The sequence below is a fragment of the Eretmochelys imbricata genome, chromosome 11 (assembly GCF_965152235.1).
Source record: "Eretmochelys imbricata isolate rEreImb1 chromosome 11, rEreImb1.hap1, whole genome shotgun sequence".
NCBI lineage: Eukaryota > Metazoa > Chordata > Testudines > Cheloniidae > Eretmochelys > Eretmochelys imbricata.
In genome coordinates, this window is record NC_135582.1 from 19,195,676 (window position 1) to 19,217,366 (window position 21,691).

The following is a 21,691-nucleotide window of genomic DNA, read 5'->3' on the forward strand; positions in this document are numbered from 1 at the left end:
GAAAAACAGCACTTTATGGAAGTTGCATACTTACCATGAGCAGTTAGAATCTCATTCTAATGTGGATGTTTTTGATTTTCCTTAAGAGGCTGATAGCACCTGTTAAGGTGGTTAAATGGACTTTCTGGGTGTAGTATATTACAATAAAGGAAGCTGCTTTTTTTTTTTTCCCCCAAATAGCCATTAACAGTTTAACTGAAGTGGGGATAAGCTATTGTAAATACAATGTTGGCTACACTAAGTGTGTGTTTTAATGGAAAAAGCATTAACAAATTGGTACAAAATAAATGCCCTAAGCTGTTCAGTTGTCTGTATTGATAACTATAGTTTGTTTCATCACTGGACAAGCAATATATATGAAACCTCTTGTTTTCCCCTAGATGAGTTATGTTGGTTTCAAAGATTGAACATTAATAACTGCAACTCAAAGTGGTAAGAAAAATAAAGTATATGGAATTAAGACCTGAAGAACATACCAAAATAGTTTTTATCATGTACTTTTATTAACAACCTTACACAGCAGAGTTTTGCAAACCAATCCATTACTGAGAATTGGAAAAAAAAAAATCTAACATTTGACAGAAGAGGCTTTGGTTATAAGTGACATTGTCTACAGCAGAATTAAACTATTGTAAACCAAACAGCTTGGGGGGTGTGGGGGAATTCTTGAATATCAATCAAAAGAATTTTTAACAGGAACACATTTGGAACATTTACATACAAACAACAGAAAAACATTTTCTAAATTTTAAACAGTCACTTTCTACACTCTAAAAGTGTTTAGTTCACGTATCTATACAACCAGACAAGCACTAAAACTTCATGAACTAACCACTTGTCCACAGGTCCTGCCTAGACACTTTGCCATCAACAAGAAAGTGTTTATATAAATAAATCAATTGAACTTCACAGAAACTAAAAGAAAATATAAAATTCCAACCGTAAATAAAACTGTACATTATGGTCAGTCTTGTTTTTTCTGAAATCTTGTGTAACTTCTTAAAAAAAATGTTCTTTATTACAAAATGATGAGAAGGAGACTGTGTTAGCTGGAATGAAAACTTGAAGACTCTGACTCTGTAGAAACAGAAGAATGTCCCCCACGTTTACCTTTGGAAAGGATCTTAAGGCTCGATCCTCTGCTAACTGATGTCAAGGCATTTTGTGCTGATGTTTTGAATTTGGCACCCAAGAAGGCATAAAGAATCGGATTCAGGCAACAGTGGAAAAATGCTATGGCTTCTGTAATAGAGATCCATTTGTGTACTATCGTCTCAAAGCTGCAGTCATGCCTGATGACTCCAAGCAGGATGAAGGTGTCTGTGCTGATGCCAATGTAGTAAGGCAGCCAGCAGGCAAAAAAGGCAAGGATGAGAATGACTGTAGTCTTCAATGCTTTGCGCTTCTGGTGACCCTTGGAGTGTGACAGCTTAGAAATTATAATACAGTAGCAAATCAGGATTATTAGACCAGGCAACACAAATCCTACCAAAATATGCTGAAATCTGAATGAAATCAGCCAGTTGTCATGAGGGTAGACGCGATCACATACATACCTTCCATCTACTTCACTGGTACTGGCAAAGATTATATCAGGCACTGTCAAAAGCATGGCTGGTAGCCATACGCCTATGTACACTACCTTTTCAGCTAACAGCTTTCTTGGTCTCTGGCTATTGGTAGCATGGACTATCGCCAGGTAACGATCTAAACTTATGAAGGCCAAAATCAGGACACTGCTGTATAGGTTGACAGTGTAAATGACATGGACTGTCTTGCACAGAAAGTTCCCGAAGTACCAGCTTATAGCTGCATCCACAGACCAGAATGGCAAAGTGATGACAAACAGGAGGTCAGCCACTGAAAGGTGCAACCTGTATTTGTCGGTCATGCTTCTTAATTTCTTCTGGTAGCCCATGACAACGATAACCAATCCGTTGCCAATGATTCCGGTCAGGAAGATGATGGAGTAGATGACTGGCAAAAAGATACGGTTGAAATTAGCATTTTCATGCCCAAAGCATGGCTCTTTGAAGTCCCCGTAGTCACGGCCAGAACCAAGCTCATCAGTGCCATTATCAGGAAATTCAATGGTGAACCCAGAATACAGCTACAATAAAATGAAAGAAAAGCTGTTAGACCTCAACTCCACCTCTGCTAAGACTTTTCGCTATGTACAGATATTTTCACATTAATGTCTAAAGAGCCTCCTAAGAAGGTATGGTCAGGGGACAGGAAAAGCCATCCAAATACTAATAAAAAAAAACATAGTAAAATGAAGTTTACGTTAAACTTAATTATCAAAACAATATTTAAAATTTTTGATCACTTCTACTTCATTTTCCCCTTGGGAAACATGAACCTTGGGAACAATGTTTGTGTGTGGGGAGAGGGCGCAAAGGATAATTGCCACTCTCTGAAATGTTACCCTGGTTTCAGTACACTTATTGTATCATGTTTTTAGCAGATTCACCTTACCAATGGAAAAGGTCTATTGCATCGTCTAGCCCATCCCCTGCTACTGTAGGATAGCTCTCCCAAGAATATCACTCATAAGAACAGTTTCATTTTAATTCTTACTACAGAAGTGTAGAGGTCCATAAATAAGCATCCTCTAACCAGTAACACGGCTTCCCCAGATCTCCCCCTAATTCAGCTAATGCTATCGAGAGAAAACAATAATAGTGAGGGTTCCCTGCAGAGGAGCAACTGACAGTTCCTCAGAAGAGGTGACCTCTTAACTAGAGGAGATCCACAACCCTTAGAAAGGTCACCATGAGCAAACATCTTTCCCTCCCTCTGCTGTAGTTGCAGGGGCCCATGGGACTAAGAGGGATTGTTGGAGCCGAGCTGGTGTTGAATTATGCCTGCTAGTGAAAAAAGGAAGCGAAACAGTGGAGGCATCAGGCATGCAAGTGCATCAGGAAACCACCAACGGCTAAGCACCAATCTGGCAAAGCAATACAGGCTGGAAGGAATGACCACTCTGATGCAATTACTCTTTATTTATATACATATAATATTTGCATAGGGTTTATGCATCCTAGGAGATCATAAGGAGCGAAAGTGTGGGTACTCATAGTCCACCACCACATCTCCAAGATATCAGGCGGCTGATACATCCTGGCTCGAAAGCACTGCAAATCCCCAAATCTGGTAGCTGGCCCCAAAATTCCACTGACTAAACTGAAAAAACAGTAGAGCCAACAACAACAATCCAGTGCTGCAAAACCTGTATCCAGCACTTTGGGCACCCTAGGAGCAATTTGACTCGTTCTGTGTTTAGACACTGGAATTTCGGGGCTGGCTGCAACAAATAGGCTTGCTCCAAGTGGATCCAACTTTTTCTTTTTTAGCAAACTCATCACGGCGGCACCATCCGCCCGAAATCTGACATGGTAACAGCGCGCTCAAGCCAGCACGGACAGCCCTTGTCATTAACACTGGGAGAGAAGGCAGCAAGGACCGAAGGAAAGTGTTCGAAATTCATCGTTCTCTGCAAGTCTGACAGCTCCGCTTTAAAACGCCTAAGGGGCCGCAAGCGGAGCAAGAGGCTGGGGACCAAACCCCGCCCTTTCACCCTCTGCAAACCCCGCCGAGTTTTAAGGGGGCTCAGAGCCTGAGTGCGGGACCCAGCGCAGGTCTCTCCGCCCGCCCTGCAAGTCGGTCTCCGGGCGCCTCCCCGGCGCGCGCTGTGAAGGAGGGAGAAGAGAGGCGAAGTGCACATCGGACCCCGTCGGGCGAAGGGAGCCGCCGCCTCGCCCCTTGCGCCCCCGTCTCCAGCCGCGCAGAGCGGACGCGCCTGCCACCCGCAAGTGGCCCCAGGTCTCAGAGCACTTCTGTTGGCGAACAGCTGGCACAGGGGTGCGTGTGCGGGCTCCTGGCGGCGGCCCCGGGGCAAACAGCTCCCGCGCCGCGGCAAGTGCTGGGGGCAGGCTCCCGCCCGCGCCCGGTGCCCGCCTTCCTCCCCCCAGCTCCGCCGCACTTACGTCCAGGGTGTCCGCGGCGTCCGCCATCCCCGCCGCTCCTTGCCTCCGAGCTGCCCACGAGTCTCGCTGCGCTCCGCAACTTGCAGCCGCGCCGCATAAAATCCGGAGTCCCTCGGGCGCGCCCCGGACTCTTATAATCCCCCCGCTCCTCCTCCTCCCCCCCCCACCCCCCGCGCTCGGTGGCAGCCTGCCTGTGGCTCCTCCCCGGTGGGGGGTGTCCGCCGCATATGCCCCGTCCGCCAGTGAGCATGTGCGGCTGCCCCAGCCCCAGCCGCTGCCTGCGGGTCCGGGGGTGGCGCGGGCTACCCATGCGGGGAGGGGAGGCTCTGCCAGCCTGCCCTGCCTCTTGTCCTGCGGCCGTTCCCGCGGGGCGCCGGGTGCCCCGACAGCCAGGGCTTTGCTCTTGCACCTCCGCCTTCCTGCGGAGAGTCTGCTCTCCACCGCCAGACTGGAGCTGTGGTAGCCGGCGTTGGGGAGGGGGGAAGCAGGCTGGTAGCCCCTCTCAGCCAGTACCCTGTGCTGCGCCATGGGGCCCTGGCTCGCTCTCATAACAAGGGCACTGTGCTGGATGGCCTGGGGGGCATGCCGGAGGAGACCCAGAGGAGGGAAGGACGCTCCTCAAAGTGGCCCAAACCAGTGCTTAATTTGTAATGAAATAAGTGTGGGGATCAAGCAGTTTTTTTAGTTTCACAACTGACCTGGCAAGCCCAGAGGTGCCGGGTTATGAACTGCCAAACCTAGAGGTGCTGAGGCTCAGCCCTGGCACAAATTAAGCACTGGACCCAACCCTCTCTTCCCCACAGCTGGTTTTCAGCCCTAGCCCAGACTCAGAGTAGTACACATTTTGTGGAGCGTGCAGTGGGGATAAGGGCTAGAAAATAGATGGAAGTGATATGAAACAGTGTCAGCATGGCAGGATTGCTGCCCACAAGATCTCCAAATTGATGAGTCAGCACCCCTAAAATTAAGGAGATTGACTTGAAAAAGCATGAGATTTTTTTAAAAATTCTGGCTCACGTTTCCCAGCTTTTCTCTGTAAACATGAGGGCTAGAAGCTTAAAAAAACCCTCAGATTTTGGGTAGAAATTTAAGAAAAACAAAATATTCTGAGGTTTACAATAAATCACCAGATTTGGCAATGATGGAATAGGCAAGGACAAACAAAAACGTAGAGGCACAATAAAGTAAGAACATGCTTGTTTTACAGTGATCTAATACTGCCAACACCTATGCAGGTAAATTACTTTCACGAGTAATCCCATAGGTTTCAATTAAGGTAATTTATTCACAACAGCAGAATCTATTCTATACTGGATTATAATAAATATTAATTATTTTGGAAACATTGGTTCAGTTTATTCTTTGTGGTGGGTGAGTATTGTGTGTGTAATATTTTATATATTTTGGCAACAACAGAGCACCTAAGCCACACTGAGGTCCTTATGTGACATATATGTGGAACTTTGTCAAAGGTCTTCTCAAAGCAGTAGAAGCCCCCCTATCCTAACAATGGCCATTGTGTAGGCTCTGTGTTAGCCTCCAGTTTCGGATGCAGGGAGTATTACTAGGGCATCTGACAAAAGTTAGTGTTGTACTACTGTTCACAAGGGTTTCTTCACACCATGTCTGAGAATACATATGGCTAATATAAGTGGTGGTCTCCATTAGCTAACAAAGGTGCATGATTTCAGAGTAGCAGCCGTGTTACTCTTTATCAGCAAAAAGAACAGGAGTACTGGTGGCACCTTAGAGACTCAAAAATTTATTTGAGCATAAGAGTATTCAGTTATGACAGATAACAGTAATCTTTTTGTTAGTTAATAAAATGATTAGTTCAGAGAGACACATTCACTATGTGCAAATTACTGATTTTAGATAGTCTCTAGTTTTTTTTATTTAGAGGGGCCAGAAACATCATGAGACTCACTGAACTTTTTAAAAGCTAAATTTTAGCTTATTAGAATTTGGGAATTAATTAACAGATTTACTTGAAAATTCAAGCATATTATATCCTGAAAATTGGGGCTGGATACTCTGTTTAAAACACAAGCAAACAAACAAAAAAAAAACCCTCCAGAGGTTGAACCCCCCATTTTAAGTGAAAAACAAGAACCCAGATTTAAGTGTGGCGTGACTACCATTCTGGCATAATACATTATTCAGGCAGGTAAATTTTTCACTAACAATCTCTATTATATGTGTAACAAAACAAACAGCTTTTCAGATGTGTCTGTGATACACTCACGTCCTCTCATTAGACGCCTGTCACACATGACCTTAAAAGCAATGGATGAGAATCAAAATTAAAAATGAAACATTACTCTAATGTATTCTGTGGTCTTTCAGGTGCACAGTAGACCAGTTGCTAGACTTGTGAAATGAGTGTGAATTTCTTTATTTAGATATATTATGGTAGTTTTCCCAAGGTCAAATGATAACATTTGAGGGCCTGATCCTGCCAAACATTTTTCGCATGAACAGTTTTCACTAGTGCAGGAAGTCCAGCTCACCTTAGTGATACCACTGTGTGATTAAAATCCAGGCTTTCCAGGGACTGGACATATTTTGACAAGTTCCCTATAAAAAAATATACAACCATAGATTATGGGCCAGATTTTCAAAAGTGTTCAGCACCAGGCAGCTGCCACAAACTGACCACTTCATTTAGATTCCTAGATGGGAACTGAGCTCTTTGGAAAATTTGGTCCTAAATTGCCAGAAGGTAAGATGACAGACAGATACAGATACATTTTGTTGGAGAGCACATTTTGACCTGGGAGAGGCAGAGGTTGGCTAGAGATCCCCTCTGAATAAACACAGTACAGCTACAATGAGTTTGCTGCCTCTCCAACTGTTGAGGCTAAGTCTATGGCATAGAAATTCACATACATTTACAACCGTTTTTAGTTTGTATCATCAACTTGAAGGCTATATGAGAAGTTTGAGAGCTGGTATACTAGTTAATGGGATGGTAGCACTGGATGCATTAGACATGCAGAGGCAAAGTGGGAAGTGTGGATGCTGGTAACATAGTTAATGGGATGGATGGCACTGAAGCCCTGTTGCACATATAGCCTATGTGGGATACTTGGAGATCCTAATGGGATCTATGGCATTGAAATGTGTTTCGCTGCAGGCTGCTGAAGCCAGTATTCACATAGCTGTTTTATATCTATAGCTCCTTTTGTTTCTCCTAACCATCCCCTCCCTAAAAAAGTGAAAACTTCCTTTGTAAGGGGGACTGAAGTGTGTGAGTTAATGATTTCCAACCTGATAAAAGAAGGGGGTCGTTTCTGCAGAAGCATGTAATTCAATGAGTGAGCTACCAATCTTCGAGAGACAGTGCTAACAAATAGCAATTTACAAGCTTGTGTTTTGCATTAAATGTTTTTCTGGTGAGAAAATTGCTATGAAACTCAGATCATACCCTCACCCATTTGCCGTGTATTTGTTTTTGAAAATGTGCACTCTGGGAAGTGAAATCCTACATGTCTTTACACTATTTTGCCAACAATTTTAGGTCCTCAAATTGTGAATCATTAACCTGTTTTTGTCTACTAAAAATAAATATCAGTGCTTCTCCCTGGAGAAGAAAGTAGTTCCTAATACAAACTTCCACAGTGAAAAACTAGCTATAAAGTAGATTCACAGAGATGGAGTAAAAAACTAAATTGCATTTAGTTTAATTATTGTAAACATCACTTAATTTGAAGTCACTTTAACAAAGTAAACTGTCAGTTAATGAAATAATGATTATTACATTATTCTGTATGTAATAACTCCTAGCACAAAAAGAACTTGATCCCTGATTTATGGCATGTAGGTGCCACTATTATGGAAATAAAGAATAACAATACTCTGTCAATAAACTGCTCCCCACTTTGTAACATGTTATTGTGCTGTCCTCCTGTAGGAGTGTGTTTTAAATATGAATGGACACATTCTCAATCTGTCTGAAATTATTGTGCCACTTATTAGGCACTGTCTCGTTTTAGAAATATCCACTGTTTTCACATCTACACGCAAAACTCTGATCATTGTACAGTTTACCAAAATGGGCTTTGGTGTACGAACAAGAAATTCCTTTTGAATGTGTGGGATCCTTCACCTACTGTGTTTCATTTCAGATTACAGGGCCAGCACAAAAAGATGTTTTTTCTCTTTCTGCTATGTAGTATAGTGCACAGATTTTTGAGAAATCATGTAAATTACCCCCGAGCAAGCCTTCCTGAAGTGTGAACTATGCAAAATGTTACACGTACATAGTAATTTCTAAGAAAATTACTAATCTGTGCTTTGTGTTTGTACTGCATCTTCACAATCAGCAATGTGAATGACACTTTAGTACAGCATCTTGACAGTGTTTCTATGCAGCATGCAGCTTTCTCTATTATTCATATGACTTTGGGTGATGGAAAGATCAGGAATTATGACATCAAACAAAACTGGCCTATTAGTATGCTAATAGGAGATTATGGAAGGTTGATGGGCTATATTTTTAAACTGGTAGAGAGATCATAGAGAGTATATAAGAAGAAATTTACGAAGCCCCCTTCACTGCTAAGTTTTTATCTGGTAACTATCTGGAAAGAAGTGAAATGGAAATGGTTAGAAAAAGGAAGACTTGGAGAATAAACATGATGGAAATAAATTCAGAATAGCACTAACAATTATGAAAGCTTTAGTAAAACGTGAGCTGGCTCTAGCAAATCTGGAGGCCAGCTGCCTGCAAGGCCAATGGATTAGCCTGTGGTCCTGCCTTAACACAGACCTACATGGCCCAAACTGCAGTGCAGCTTTCTGGGAAGGGGCTGTTAAGCAGTGCTTAAATTTGTAATGAAAGAGGTGCTGGGGTTCAAGCAATTTTTTTTTCTTTCATAACTGATGTAGCTAGCCCAGTGGTCCTGGGGCTATGAAATATGCCCTGAACTGGTATATATGTTTGGGGTGAAGTTTGGTGAGGAGTGGACAATTTTCTTGTAAAAAGGAGAGGAAACCAGTGTTGTGGCCCAGCTGGCCCAAGACAAAAAGGAAGAGGCAACAGATTCCTTAGGAAACTCAGAAACTCTTACTGCCACAGACTGGGCAGGACATATTATCAATAGGGTCTCAAGCTGCTTGAAGTTGTGTGCATGATGGGGGAGTAGGCTTCTCCCTCATATCTGTCTGCTGAAGGGGGACAGACATCAAGCCTGCAAGTGGCAGAGTATGTGCAGAGGGTGCAAGAAAGCTGGTTGTCAAGTGGCAGCTTTCTTAGCATTGTCTGCCTGGATCCCCACCAGGCCAAGATATCAGTGGCTGCATAAGAGGTACTGTGTTCTAGTAAGAACCCGTGTAATTCCTGTGCTCTAATGCTGTCTTCCTATGTGGCCACCAGGAAATCACTTAACCTCTCGGCCTTCCTTCACACAATTGTAAAATGGGAATAACAATACTTACCTCCCTACCTGAGGGGGGTGTTGTGGGGATTAATTGGATGATGTTTATTAAGCACTTTGAAGATAGACAGTGCTTATTTTAGAACCTGTCAAAATTATTGCTGACATTGATCAGTCCAAACTCAAAGGGGACCAAACTCATTAAGGTTCTGGTCCTCTTCTTCCCTTTGGTGGTGTTTATGGGTAAGAAAATCTGCTTGCACGTGAATAGTTTATTGCTTCTTTGGAAGCAGAGTAAACTGAACTGACTCTGAAGAGACACTTTGAACAACTCGGTTAATCCTTCTAACAAACATGTCTCCATTTGCACATCAGTGAAGCGGAAGGTTTTATCTTTGATTATATAGCAGGGCACTCCAGGAGGCATTTTCAGGTTTCTTCCAGAACTGCAATCAGATCAGGATTATGAAGACAAGGTAAAAGTTGGGGTTTATTACCTGTATTATAAATCATTCCTTCACCCTGAGCAAGGCAGTGTTCTGGCTTCCCCAGTTTGGACATGCTTGTGTTTTGCTAAGAAATGTTTTCCTCCTGGTTTATTGTTGTACTATAAAGTTCCACTGGGGCCCTGCCTGCCCTGCAGTTCAATTTTGGTTAATAAGGATTGTATTTGCTAGTATGACCCTTGCTAGAAATGCACTAAGACCCATTTTACACAGTACATTTTATATAGTTCATATGACTTATGGTATATAACACAATTTGGTCTTGCCTATAAACTGAAGGCAGTATCACAGGATGGATACATGGTTACAACATAGTTTATTCCCATCCAGACAGATAAAATATCTGATGTCCTGACTGCAATAATATCATGTTAGAACACAATCCTCAGACACTGGAAAATGTACTTTGCCCATGGGCCCTACTATGGTTTCTTCAGCCAGTGTAAATGGGACCTAACTGTTTAGAAGATAATTAGACCCATTCCACTTCGTTTTTGTGTCCTAGTAACCAGACAGCTAGCAATGCAACACATGCCTCATGATGCTTTGGTCGGTATTTATTTACTTCATCCCCCTTGACCTACATGACAGTAAATGACATGTTTGACACTGGGCATCAGCCCCACCACTTCTCCTCAAGCCAGTCTTCAAAATGGCTGTCCCATTGGGGCATAGAAGGCAAAGCAAATACTCATTGTAGCAAAGTGTGCTAAGCACCTGATTCTACCATTGTGTCTTTCCACTTGCCTCTTTCTTTTAATTCTTGCTTCTGGGAAAGAAGTTATACGTTCTGCATGTGCCCTGGGCAGTCTGAGGTGGTCTCTTTTGTTCATTTTCTCAGTTTTCAAAATATATGGTGAAATGTCTTGTTTATGTGGCTGAGAGATGGCTCTGAAAGCAGAGGCAGGAGTAAAAATCTTCTCCTAACTTAGTCTGTTCATCCAAGGTCAACAACAGCTAAATGATGCAACTTAATTCTAACGGTCTTCAGGAGAAATCTGCAAATATGAATACTACCTTAATTTAAAATAAAATGGGATTCAGCCAGTTTCCACTGATGCAACCAGAAAACAAACAAAGGTCCCAAGGTACTTATGCACAGACAAAAAATTATTCTGTATTCTTGATGTTATAGAGCAGGGAAAGTTTCTTTCCACTGATGCAACCAGAAAACAAATAGAAAAACCCCAGGTACTTATGAACAGACAAAAAATGATTTTGCATTCTTGATGTTGTAGAGTAGGGAAAGTTTCTCCACTCTTTATAAAACCTCTTAAAACCAGACTTAGGACTGTGTGTTTCACAATGGTAACTGCCATGTTTGAATCTGTCCTACAGGCATAATGCCTGCCCTCTGCTTCCTCTCAAGTCGGTGCTGAAATCTGTTGTCCTGCTAGTGAAGGCAGGGACAGCCAGGTTCAGCGCCGTAAGAAGCAAATTTTGCTAGACACCTGGTCCATTCTCTGTGGGTTGTGTCCTCTAAGTCTCTCCCAATGAGATGTTAACTCACTGCAGAATTCAAAACGTTTTCTGAATGCTCGGAAGCCAGGACTTGCATATATAGCCATTGTATGGCCCTAGAGCAAGGGTGGACAAACTTTTTGACCCAACGGCCATATCTGGGTGGGGAAATTGCATACAGGCGGGGCAGGGGATTGGGGTGCGGGAGGGAGTGCAGGATGTGAGGCGGGTGCGGTGTACAGGAAGGGGCTCAGGGCAAGGGTTTGGGGCAGAGGAGGGGTGCGGGGTATATGAGGGGGCTCAGGGAAGGGGGTTTGGGGTGCAGGAAGGGGTGCGGAGTACAGGAGGGGGCTCAGGGCAGGGGGCTGGGGTGCAAGGTGTGGGAGGGGGCTCAGGGCAGGGAGTTGGGGGGCGGGGTGCAGGAAGGGTTCAGGCTCCGGCCTGGCGCTGCTTACCTGGAGCAGTTCCGGGGTGGCAGCAGCGTGCACTGGGGCCAGGGCAGGCTCCATGCCTGCCTGCCTGCCCTGGCCCCACGCCACTCCTGGAAGCGGCCGGCACCATGTCCCTGCGGCCCCGGGCGGGGGGCAAAGGGCTCCTCGCGCTGCTCTTGCCGCGCCTCCAGGTATCTCTCCCAAAGCTCCCATTGGCTGTGGTTCCCCGTTCCCGGCCAATGGGAGCTGCGGGGGGCGTTGCCTGGAGGCAAGGGCAGTTCAAGGAGCCCTCTGTCCCCCTCCCCCAGGGGCCACAGGGACATGGTGCCGTCCGCTTCTGGGAGGGCGCGGGACCCGCAGCACCATGGGCATGGTGGCAATCCCGCAGGCAGGATCCAAAGCCCTGAGGGTCCAGATCTGACCCACAGGCCGTAGTTTGCCCACCCCTGCCTTAGAGCAATGACCTACTCTTTCCTAACATGGTGGTAGGGTTATGGCCCACTTTTTGTTTTCTGAATTACTTTCTCCTCAAAGAAAATGCTTATACCCTTCACTTACTAGGCAGCTAATTATCTTCAGCAAGGTGAAGGCAATGTTAATGTATGTATTGAGATGACTATTGAAAACACAGCTTAACCTTTGCCTTTAAAACAAAACAAAACAAATATCCTTGATGAATGCTGCCAGACTGACAACCCTGTAGACTGAAGTTCTCCCAATACAGAGGACTTGTTCAGGCACAGACAGTGGATATACAAATAGGGCCTGGCAAATCCATTCGCTTTATCTGTCAAAGTCAAGGACATTGGTACTGAGCTGGTAGAAATGTTTGTAGCAGTTCACTGATTGACTAATAATTTTTACACGTATTTGGGTCTATTTTTTTATTTTGGTGGACTCTTCACGGTGAGTGTTCCTTTGAACGTTCGATACTGCAGGATTGTTGCTCGATATGTTTGATGGTTATGTAAATCAAATAGTTCCTGTTCCCTGATTGTATGGACCTAATCTTTAGAAACAGGATTATCTGACGAGATCATTGGGGTGTTAAATCATTCAGGTAAAGGTCAGGGGAGCACGTAGGGAAGGTGACAAAGTAGGAGACAAGCAGGCCTTGGAAATTTTAGGGTACTCAAAATCTTTTCCTGTCTGTTTTTGCACAAGAAGGACCATTACATTAGGCTATGTACATGGACCTCACATTTTAAAATAGCTGCTTTCCTTTCTGATTGAAGGAGTGGGGGGAAAGGGAGGAGAAGAGATTATAAATCAGTTTTATTGGCTGCTTAGTAGACTAAACATTTAATATTCTCTTGTCAGATTCCCATCAAGAGAAACACAATGGATAAACAAGTGTTCAGGCAAGCACTTCTGACATGAACATACTTGTTCACATGTGAATGCTTTTGCTTTTTTTGCACTTGACTCCACCTGATTGGGCATGAGTAACACTATTTGTATAGGTAAAAAACTCCTCCCCAAACATTAATGTGGCCATAAAATGGCTGCATGAGTTTTCCTGGAAAAGTGAACAAAAGAGGGCATGAATGTGACTAAATCAAATGGTGGGCTGAGTTTAGCAAACATGTTCACAAATAAATTATTTCACTGTTTGCCCACATGTAAGTTGAACATGATTAGGGGCAGTGTGAAGTTGTAGGTACTTATCATGTATAGTTCCTACTTGGAGTAATACACTTCATTACATTTGCCCATAAATCCAGATGGTAGCTTAGGATCCTGATCCTTCATCTTCCACTTGAGTCAGTGGGATAGATCACATGAGTAAGGGCTGCAGGAGTGGAAACAGCCATTTTGTATCTTCATCTATTTCTCTAGGAACTGTAGTCTAAACATACCTGTTACTGAGACTATTTGTTCACTTCTGAGTGAAAGTTTTGAAAAACATACAGGGGTGGCTGTTCTAAAAATATGTCTAGGGTACAGTCTGTGTTCAGGACACTGTGTGCTAAGTGATGCTTTATCACCCTTAAAGAAAAGGTTATAAAAACAGGAAGAAGCATTGATATACCAGGGACCCTGATAACATTTCTACCTGTCTCTTTTCTTCTAGAAAGATCTCGTTGCGTGCTAAGAGGGGTTTGTCATAAACAGGGACACTTTTACTCCTTTTTCCTTAGGGTTTCTGTATAAAGAGCTTGGCACAATGCCTGGTTCAAACCACATTCGTTTGACGTCTTAGGTAATCACATGCTCAGTCTGCTTTCACACACTGTGGTTTTAATTTGTAACGGTTGTTTTGTGGTTGGAAAGCTTGTGGAGCACTGTCAATTTTCTTTCAAAAATGCAAAAAAACAAACATCCCCTCATCCCCCCGATGAAGGCAAAGCTGCTTGGATAACAATTATTTCACCAAAAATAAGTCCTTAAGGAAAGATTGACTGTTGTGTGATTTAAAACTGAAACCAAACTATGTAGCCACCTCAGATTACTTTGCTGCGTAAGTGTGTTAACGTGTTAGCAGATAAAGTACATGCAATATATATTGTAATGGCATTTTACTGAATTTGAAGAAGCACTTTTAATTTCTCTGAGATATGGTCTAGATGCATCAAGGAGTTAGGAAATTCATAATCCATGTCTTTATACATTTTTAAGGCTTCCAATTTATGCCTAGCCTTGGAGAATGACTTGGAAATGCATTCTACACACTGGCTAATGAACCTGTGTGTGTACTACTGCTTGCCATTCAATACAGGGCCTAACCTGCAAAAGTATTTGTGACTATCACTTTTTAGCAACTGGTCCACAAAGGGTTTAAATCAGGGGTGTGCAAATTACGGCCCGGGGGCTGCATCCGGCCCTCCAGACATTTTAATCCAGCCCTCAAGCTCCTGCCGGGAAGTGGGGTCCGGGACTTCTGCTGCTCCGGCACTCCAGTCAGGGAGTGGGGTCAGAGGCTTGCCCCACGCTGTGCGGCTCCTGGAAGGAGCGGCATGTCCCCTTTCTGGCTCTACGTGTAGGGGCAGCCAGGGGGCTTTGCACACTGCCCCCACCCAAGTGCTATCCCTGCAGCTCCCATTGGCCAGCAACCGTGAACAATGGGAGCTGAAGGGGCGGCGCCTGCGGACAGGGCAGCGCCTCCGTGTAGGAGCTGGAGTGGAGACATGCCACTGCTTCTGGGAGCTGCTTGAAGTAAGCACTGCCTGGCACCTGCACCTCTGCCCCCCTGCCCTCCTCCCGCGCCCCAACTCTCTGCCCCACCCCTGGCCCCCTCTTGCTGTCTGAATCCCTCAGTCCGAGCCTGGAGCACCTTCCCACACCCTGAACTCCGCCTTTCTGGCCCGCGCCTCCAATCAGAGCCCTCACTTCCTCCCACATCCCAACTCCAAATTTTTTGAGTTGGCCCGCCATATAATTCATGGCCTGCCATATAATTTTCATACCCAGATGTGGCCCTCAGGCCAAAAAGTTTGCCCACCCCTGGTTTAAATCCTCATATCAGTGCAGCTGGGGAACATTCTCCTATAGGTCAAGGAGCAAAGACTTGATTCTTGGGTTCTATTCCCCTAACAGCTGCAAAGACCACGAGGCTTACAGTATATATTGTATTTGATGACCATGAGGTCGATTTAGTTCCAGAATAATTTAGTATTTATTCTTCTTCGAGTGATTGTTCACATCCATTCCAATTAGGTATGTGCGCATTGCATGCACGGACGTTGGAAACTTTTCCCCTTAGCAGTTCCCATTGGGACGGCAGGGGAGCCCCCTAGAGTGGCGCCCTTATGGCAGTGTATATGGTGCCCTGCTGGCCCCACCCCCGCTTCAATTCCTTCTTACCATTCATGACGGTGTTGGAACGTTTTCTCTCACTGGTGAGTGACCCCTTAGCCTTTGTCTTCTAGTTAGAGTTGTTCTTAGATAGTTATCAGATAATTAAATACCATTGCATTCAGGAGTCTGGAAGCTAGTTCCAGCACAAGCCTTGGGCTGCAGAGCATGCCGCAAGCCCAGGATTTCAAAGCTTGCATCACGTGCTGCAAGTTTATGCCTAATAGCGATCCCCCACGACTCCTGTCTCTGGTGTCCGGGAGAGGCTCATCAGGCAGAGCACTGCAAAATCTGCAAGGCCTTCAAACCGTGCACGAAGAAAGAAAGAGACTTTCGCCTTAAGCAGTTGCTCATGGAGGCCGCACTACAACCACCGACCCTGGACCACCCGGCACCGGGTTTAGCTTCCTTGGTGCGAAGTGCCCTGGCATCAGTGTGATGACCGACCTTGGCTCTGATCAACCTCTCCGGCACCAACTAAGCGTCACAAGAAAGGGGAAAGAGGACACACTCCCCAAAGAGCTACCAAGACGTTTAGAGAGGCTCCTGGCATGCAAGGACAGGTTGCGGGCCCGAGCCAAGAACTGGCACCGTCAACTCTAGTGCCATAGATCCCATTGAGTCCGGTGACCAGTGAGTTCAGTGCCGATGAATGTCTGGAGGAGGTCCTGGAACCCCGCCTCCTTCTCCCCCCTCCCCCCCCGCAGTCCGACACTTTTGAGGCAGCAAAAGACCTCATTGAGCTGTCAGTGCCAAATCCCCTCCCGTGCTGGGAGAAGCCTCTAGCACCGCCAAGAGGGTGCCATCCAAAGGGAAACCAGCAATGGTGTGCTGCTCGAGGTCACCGCCCCGGCATTGCTCACGGCACCATTCCCGTTCGAGCTCGGCATCCCACTACTCCCCAGCACCTTTCAGAGTAGCAGCTGTCTTAGTCTGTATCCACAAAAAGAAAAGGAGTACTTGTGGCACCTTAGAGACTTAGAAAGGAAATACTTTGCCCCATCCAAGGGCTAAGAATTCCTGTTCTGCCATCCGACTCCCTGCTCCCTGGTCATCTCATCAGTCAACGAAAAGGAGCGCCAGGGCCAACAAGCCTCGGTTCCAAAGGCCAAGGAGACCAAGCGTCTGGACTTCTTCGGTAGAAAGGTCTACTCATCGGGGGGCCTCCAACGACGTATAGCCAACCAGCAGGCAATCCTTAATAGACATAACTTAAATTCTTGGATGGCCATGTCAAAGTTTAAGGATCGCCTGCCCCAGGACACTTACTCCAAGTTTGCCATGTTAATTGAGGAAGGAAAGGCAGTAGCCAAGACCTTGCTCCAAGCCTCTCTCAATTTGGCCAACTCTGCAGCCAGAACCATTGCCTCTGGGGATAGTCATGTGATGCTCAGCGTGGCTACAGTGTCTGGCCTCCCTCTAGAGGTCCAGAACACCCTCTAACCTCCCCTTCGAGGGTTCGGGCCTTTTCTCTGAGCAAACTGACACCAGGCTGCATGGCCTTAAGAACTCTAGGACCACCCTGAAGTCACTCGGGATGCATATACCGGCAACCCAGAGGAAGCCCTTCAGGCACCAGCCTCTGCAGCAGAGGCAGTATCAACCCCACCCCAGGCACAACCTGTATCACAGGTGGGGCAGAAACAGCAGGCGTAGACTGCAAAATAACACACCTAACCAAGGCCAGAACAAACCCCAGCTTGGAAACAAGGAAGTGTTTTGAAGGCATGCTCAAGGACAGCATACCAACTCAGTACACGGATCCATTCCTCGGTTTTTAAACCGGCTACCGTGCATGGTCTCATATAACATTGGACCGCTGGGTCCTACGCACGGTACAGATGGGATACTCTCTCCAGTTCTCTCCCTCCCACCCACCTTCCCCGTCCGTCTTCAGGGACCCCTCTCACGATCAACTCCTTATGTAGGAGGTCCGTTCGCCCCTCGAGATAGGGGTGGTGGAGGAGGTTCCACAGGAGCTAAGGGGAAAGGGGTTTTATTCCTGTTACTTCCTAATCCCCAAGGCAAAGGGGGGTCTTTGGCCCATTCTAGACCTTCCCGGATGCAACAAATTTACGGTCAAACTCTGGTTCTGCATGGTCTCCCTGAGCACTATAATCCCATCACTGGATCCGGGAGATTGGTACGCTGCCCTCGACATGAAGGACGCCTATTTCCACATCACCATCTATCCAGCACACCAACATTTCCTACGGTTTGTCATAAACCAACAACACAACCCGTTCACGGTTCTCCCATTCAGCCTGTCTACAACCCCCCGCATGTCCACGAAGTGCATAGCGGTGGTAGCGGCCTTCCTGCGAAAAAGGCAAGTTCGAGTGTATCCGTACCTTGACGACTAGCTTCTGACAGGTCGTCCCAAGGAAGAGGTCCAGTCCCAAGTGACAATGGTCAAGGACACTCTTCACAGGCTGGGACTCCTCCTCAACATACCCAAGTCGTCACTCATACCTATCCAAAGGATAGAGTTCATAGGGGCGGTCCTAGACTCAGTACAGGCAAAAGCGAGCCTTCCGGAGCCCAGATTCCAAGCCATAGAATAAATTGTCAGGCCAATGCTCCAATACCCCACCACAACAGTCCAATGTTGCCTGCAGCTAAAAGGACATGTGGCAGCATGCACATATGTCATCAAGCATGCCCAACTGAGACCCAGGCCCATACAAGTGTGGCTCACACTGTGTTACTGCCCGTCCCAAGACCCCCTGGACCTTGTGGTAATGATTCCAGGGCAGATACAAGAGTCCCTGCGTTGGTGGCTGGACCGACCAGTAATCTGTGCAGGGGTCCCCTTCGCCAAACTCCAACCTTCTCTGATGCTAGTGACAGAGACATGAGATCTGGGCTGGAGCGCACAGTTAGGGGATCTGAGGACACAAGGCTTGTGGTCGAGGGACGAGATACCTCTCCATATCAACCTGAAGGAGCTCAGGGTGGTTCGTCTGGCCTGCCAAACCTTTCATGCCACTTTGCAAGGTCACAGCGTGACAGTCCTGACAGACAACACCACTGCCATGTTCTACATAAACAAACAGGGCAGAGCCCACTCCTCACCCCTCTGCCGCGAGGTTCTTCTCCTCTGGGGCTTCTGTATAGCCCGATTCATTCAGCTGGAAGCATCCTACCTTCCCAGGGTACGGAACAAACTGGCGGATCACCTCAGCAGGTCCTAGCACGTTCACGAATGGTCGATCAGATCGGACATCATACAGTCAGTTTTCCAAAGGTGTGGTTTTCCCCAAGTAGACCTCTTCACCACCAAGAGCAACACACATGGTCCTCAGTTCTGCTCATTCCAAAACCACAGTCCGGGTTAGATTGCCAACGCGTTCCTAAGGGCTGAAGCATGCCTTCCCTCCTGTCCTGCTGGTCCACTGGGTTCTTCTCAAAATTCGCAGGGACAGGGAAATGGTAATCAGAATTGCCCCATCCTGGCCATGGCAGCATTGGTACATGACTATCCTAGAGCTGTCCGCAGACGCCTCGATAGCCTTGCCCCTCTACCTGGATCTGATCACGCAGGACCATGGGCGCCTTTTCCATCCGAACCTGCAGCTGCCACACCTCATGGCTTGGAAACTCCGTGGCTAAATCCCATGGAGAGCCCATGCTCTCAGTCAGTGAGACAGATTCTCCTTGGTAGTAGGAAACCTTCCACCAGGGCAACCCACCAGGCAAAGTGGAAAAGGTTCTCCTGCTGGTGTGAACTCAGGCGCCTTCAACCACTCCAGGTTCCTATTCTGATTATTTTTGACCACCTCCTACACCTTAAGCAACAGGACCTGTCTCTTTCATCCATCACAATGCACCTGGCGGCCATCTCAGCTTTCCATCCAGGGGAGTCTGGGCGCTCGGTGTTCTCAAATCCCATGGTGGGGCGCTTCCTTAAAGGGCTGGAGAGGGTGTTCCCGTATTCTCATCCACCAGTCGCAACCTGGAACCTGAACCTGGTCCTCTTCAAACTCGTGACCCCACCATTTGAGCCCCTAGTCACTTGTTCCCTTCTCTACCTTTCTTGGAAGGCAGTGTTCCTGGTGGCCATTACATTGATGAGGAGGGTGTCGGAACTGAGAGCTCTCACCTCTGAACCCCCTTACATGGTGTTTCATAAGCTTAGTCTGCACCCCAAATTCCTCCCCAAGGTGGTCTCCCAATTCCACATGGGCCAGGACATTTGCTTGCCTGTGTTCTTTCCAAAGCCCAACATGAGCCCATGATACCGCAGCCTACATACGCTGGCTGTTTGGAGAGCCTTAGCATTCTATATAGAGCTCACAAGACTTTTCCATAAATCAACCCAATTGTTCGTAGCCATAGCTGATAGAATGAAGGGCCTTCCAGTTTCTGCACAACGCATATTGTCCTGGATCATGAACTGCATTCACACATGCTATGAGCTGGCCAAGGTCCCAGCCCCAGCAATCACGGCCCTGAGCACAAGATCAAGACCAGAGCGCAAGCGTCTTCGATGGCCTTTCTGGCGCAGGTCCCCATCCAGCTCTGCAAGGCATGTACCTGGTCTTCAGTACACACATTTACAGCCCACTATGCTGTCAACCAACAGGCCAGAGATGATGTGTCGGTTGGCAGAGCTGTCCTTCAGTCAATCGTTCCATGACTCCTACCCTCCTCCAATGGTAAGCTTGGAAGTCACCTAATTGGAATGGATGTGAACAATCACTCAAAGAAGAAAAGACAGTTACTTATCTCTCATAACTGTTGTTCTTTGAGATGTGGTGTTCACGCCCATTACAATACCCACCCCCCTTCCCCTCTGTCAGAGTCTATGGCAAGAAGGAACCGAAGGGGGGTCGGGACGGCAGGATACTATATACACTGCTAGAAGAGCGCCACTCTAGGGGGCTCCCCTGCCATCCCGACGGGAGCTGCTAAGGGAAAAAGTTTCCGACATCCATGCACACAATGCCTGCACACCTAATTGTAATGGACGTGAACAACAAATCTCGAAGAACAACAGTTACAAGAAGTAAGTAACTGTCTTTTCTGTGTTCAGAACAGTTGAAGTTTGATTCCTGGTCCTTAAATCATCAAGTGCTGAAGGTGTAGCATGATCAATTTCCTGTGAAATGCCTTACATTTCAGAGAAGCTATACTTCTGCAGTCTTAAAGGAGGGGCACTGGGTATTTCCAATGGGAGTCCTATACAGCTAGAAGGTTAGCAACTCTGATATGGGAGTTGAGGGAGGCAGTGACAGTTAAATTGTTGGAATAATGGGGAAGATCTTCATGCTTTTAGGGTAAGTCCACACTGCCGACGTTACAGCGGCCGCGGCTGTGCTGTGACGTGGGCAGTGTAGTCACACTTTATCTCCGGGGGAGAGCTCTCCCGGTGATAACAAAACCCACCCGGAACGATGGGTGGTAGCTTTGTTGCTGGGAGTGCGGCTCCCGGTGATAAAGCGCTGTCTATACGGGCGCTTTTCAGGGCTGAAAGTTTTGACACTTTCAGCGCTAAACCTGAGCGACAATGTAGACACAATTAGAGTAATGTAGTAGGCTGATGGGGGAACTGTAATCCATTTGCAGAACTGTTATACCTTCCTGTTCTGATTTGCTCCCCCCCTCCCCCCGAGTCTTCACAAAGAATCATAGAATTGTGGGACTGGAAGGAATCTGGAGAGATCATCTAGTCCAGTTCCCTGCACTTACAGCAGGAAAAACTACTATTTAGACCATCCCTGACAGTGTCTGTTTAACCTGCTCGGGGATTTCACAACCTCCCTAGACACTTTATTCCAGTGCTTAACCACCTTGTGACATTAGGAAATTTTTCCTACTGTCCAATCTAAACTGGCCGTGTTGCAATTTAAGTCCCTTGCTTCTTGTCCAATCCTCAGAGGTTAAAGAGAACAATTTTTCTCCCTCTTCCTTGTAACAATCTTTTATGTACTTGAAAACTGGTATCATGTCTCCCCTCAGTCCTCTCTTCTCCAGACTAAACAAACCCAATTTTTTCAATCTTTCCTCATGTCATGTTTTCTAGAGCTTTAATCATTTTTGTTGCTCTTCTCTGAACTTTCTCCAGTTTGTCCACCTCTTTCCTGAAACGTGGCACCCAGAACTGGACACAATACTCCAGTTGAGACCTA

General features: G+C 46.3%; 1 protein-coding gene across 1 annotated transcript; it reads right to left on the reverse strand.

Moving 5' to 3' along the window:
- Positions 1 to 481: 481 nt before the first annotated feature.
- On the reverse strand, positions 482 to 4,089 carry CXCR4 (C-X-C motif chemokine receptor 4). The gene is made up of 2 exons (XM_077829814.1): positions 3,990 to 4,089; positions 482 to 2,110 (listed from the first exon to the last, which is right to left on the reverse strand). Exons 1-2 carry the CDS (start codon positions 4,014 to 4,016, stop codon positions 1,046 to 1,048), a joined length of 1,092 nt encoding a protein of 363 aa, XP_077685940.1. The 5' UTR covers positions 4,017 to 4,089; the 3' UTR covers positions 482 to 1,045.
- Between the last annotated feature and the right edge of the window lie 17,602 nt (positions 4,090 to 21,691).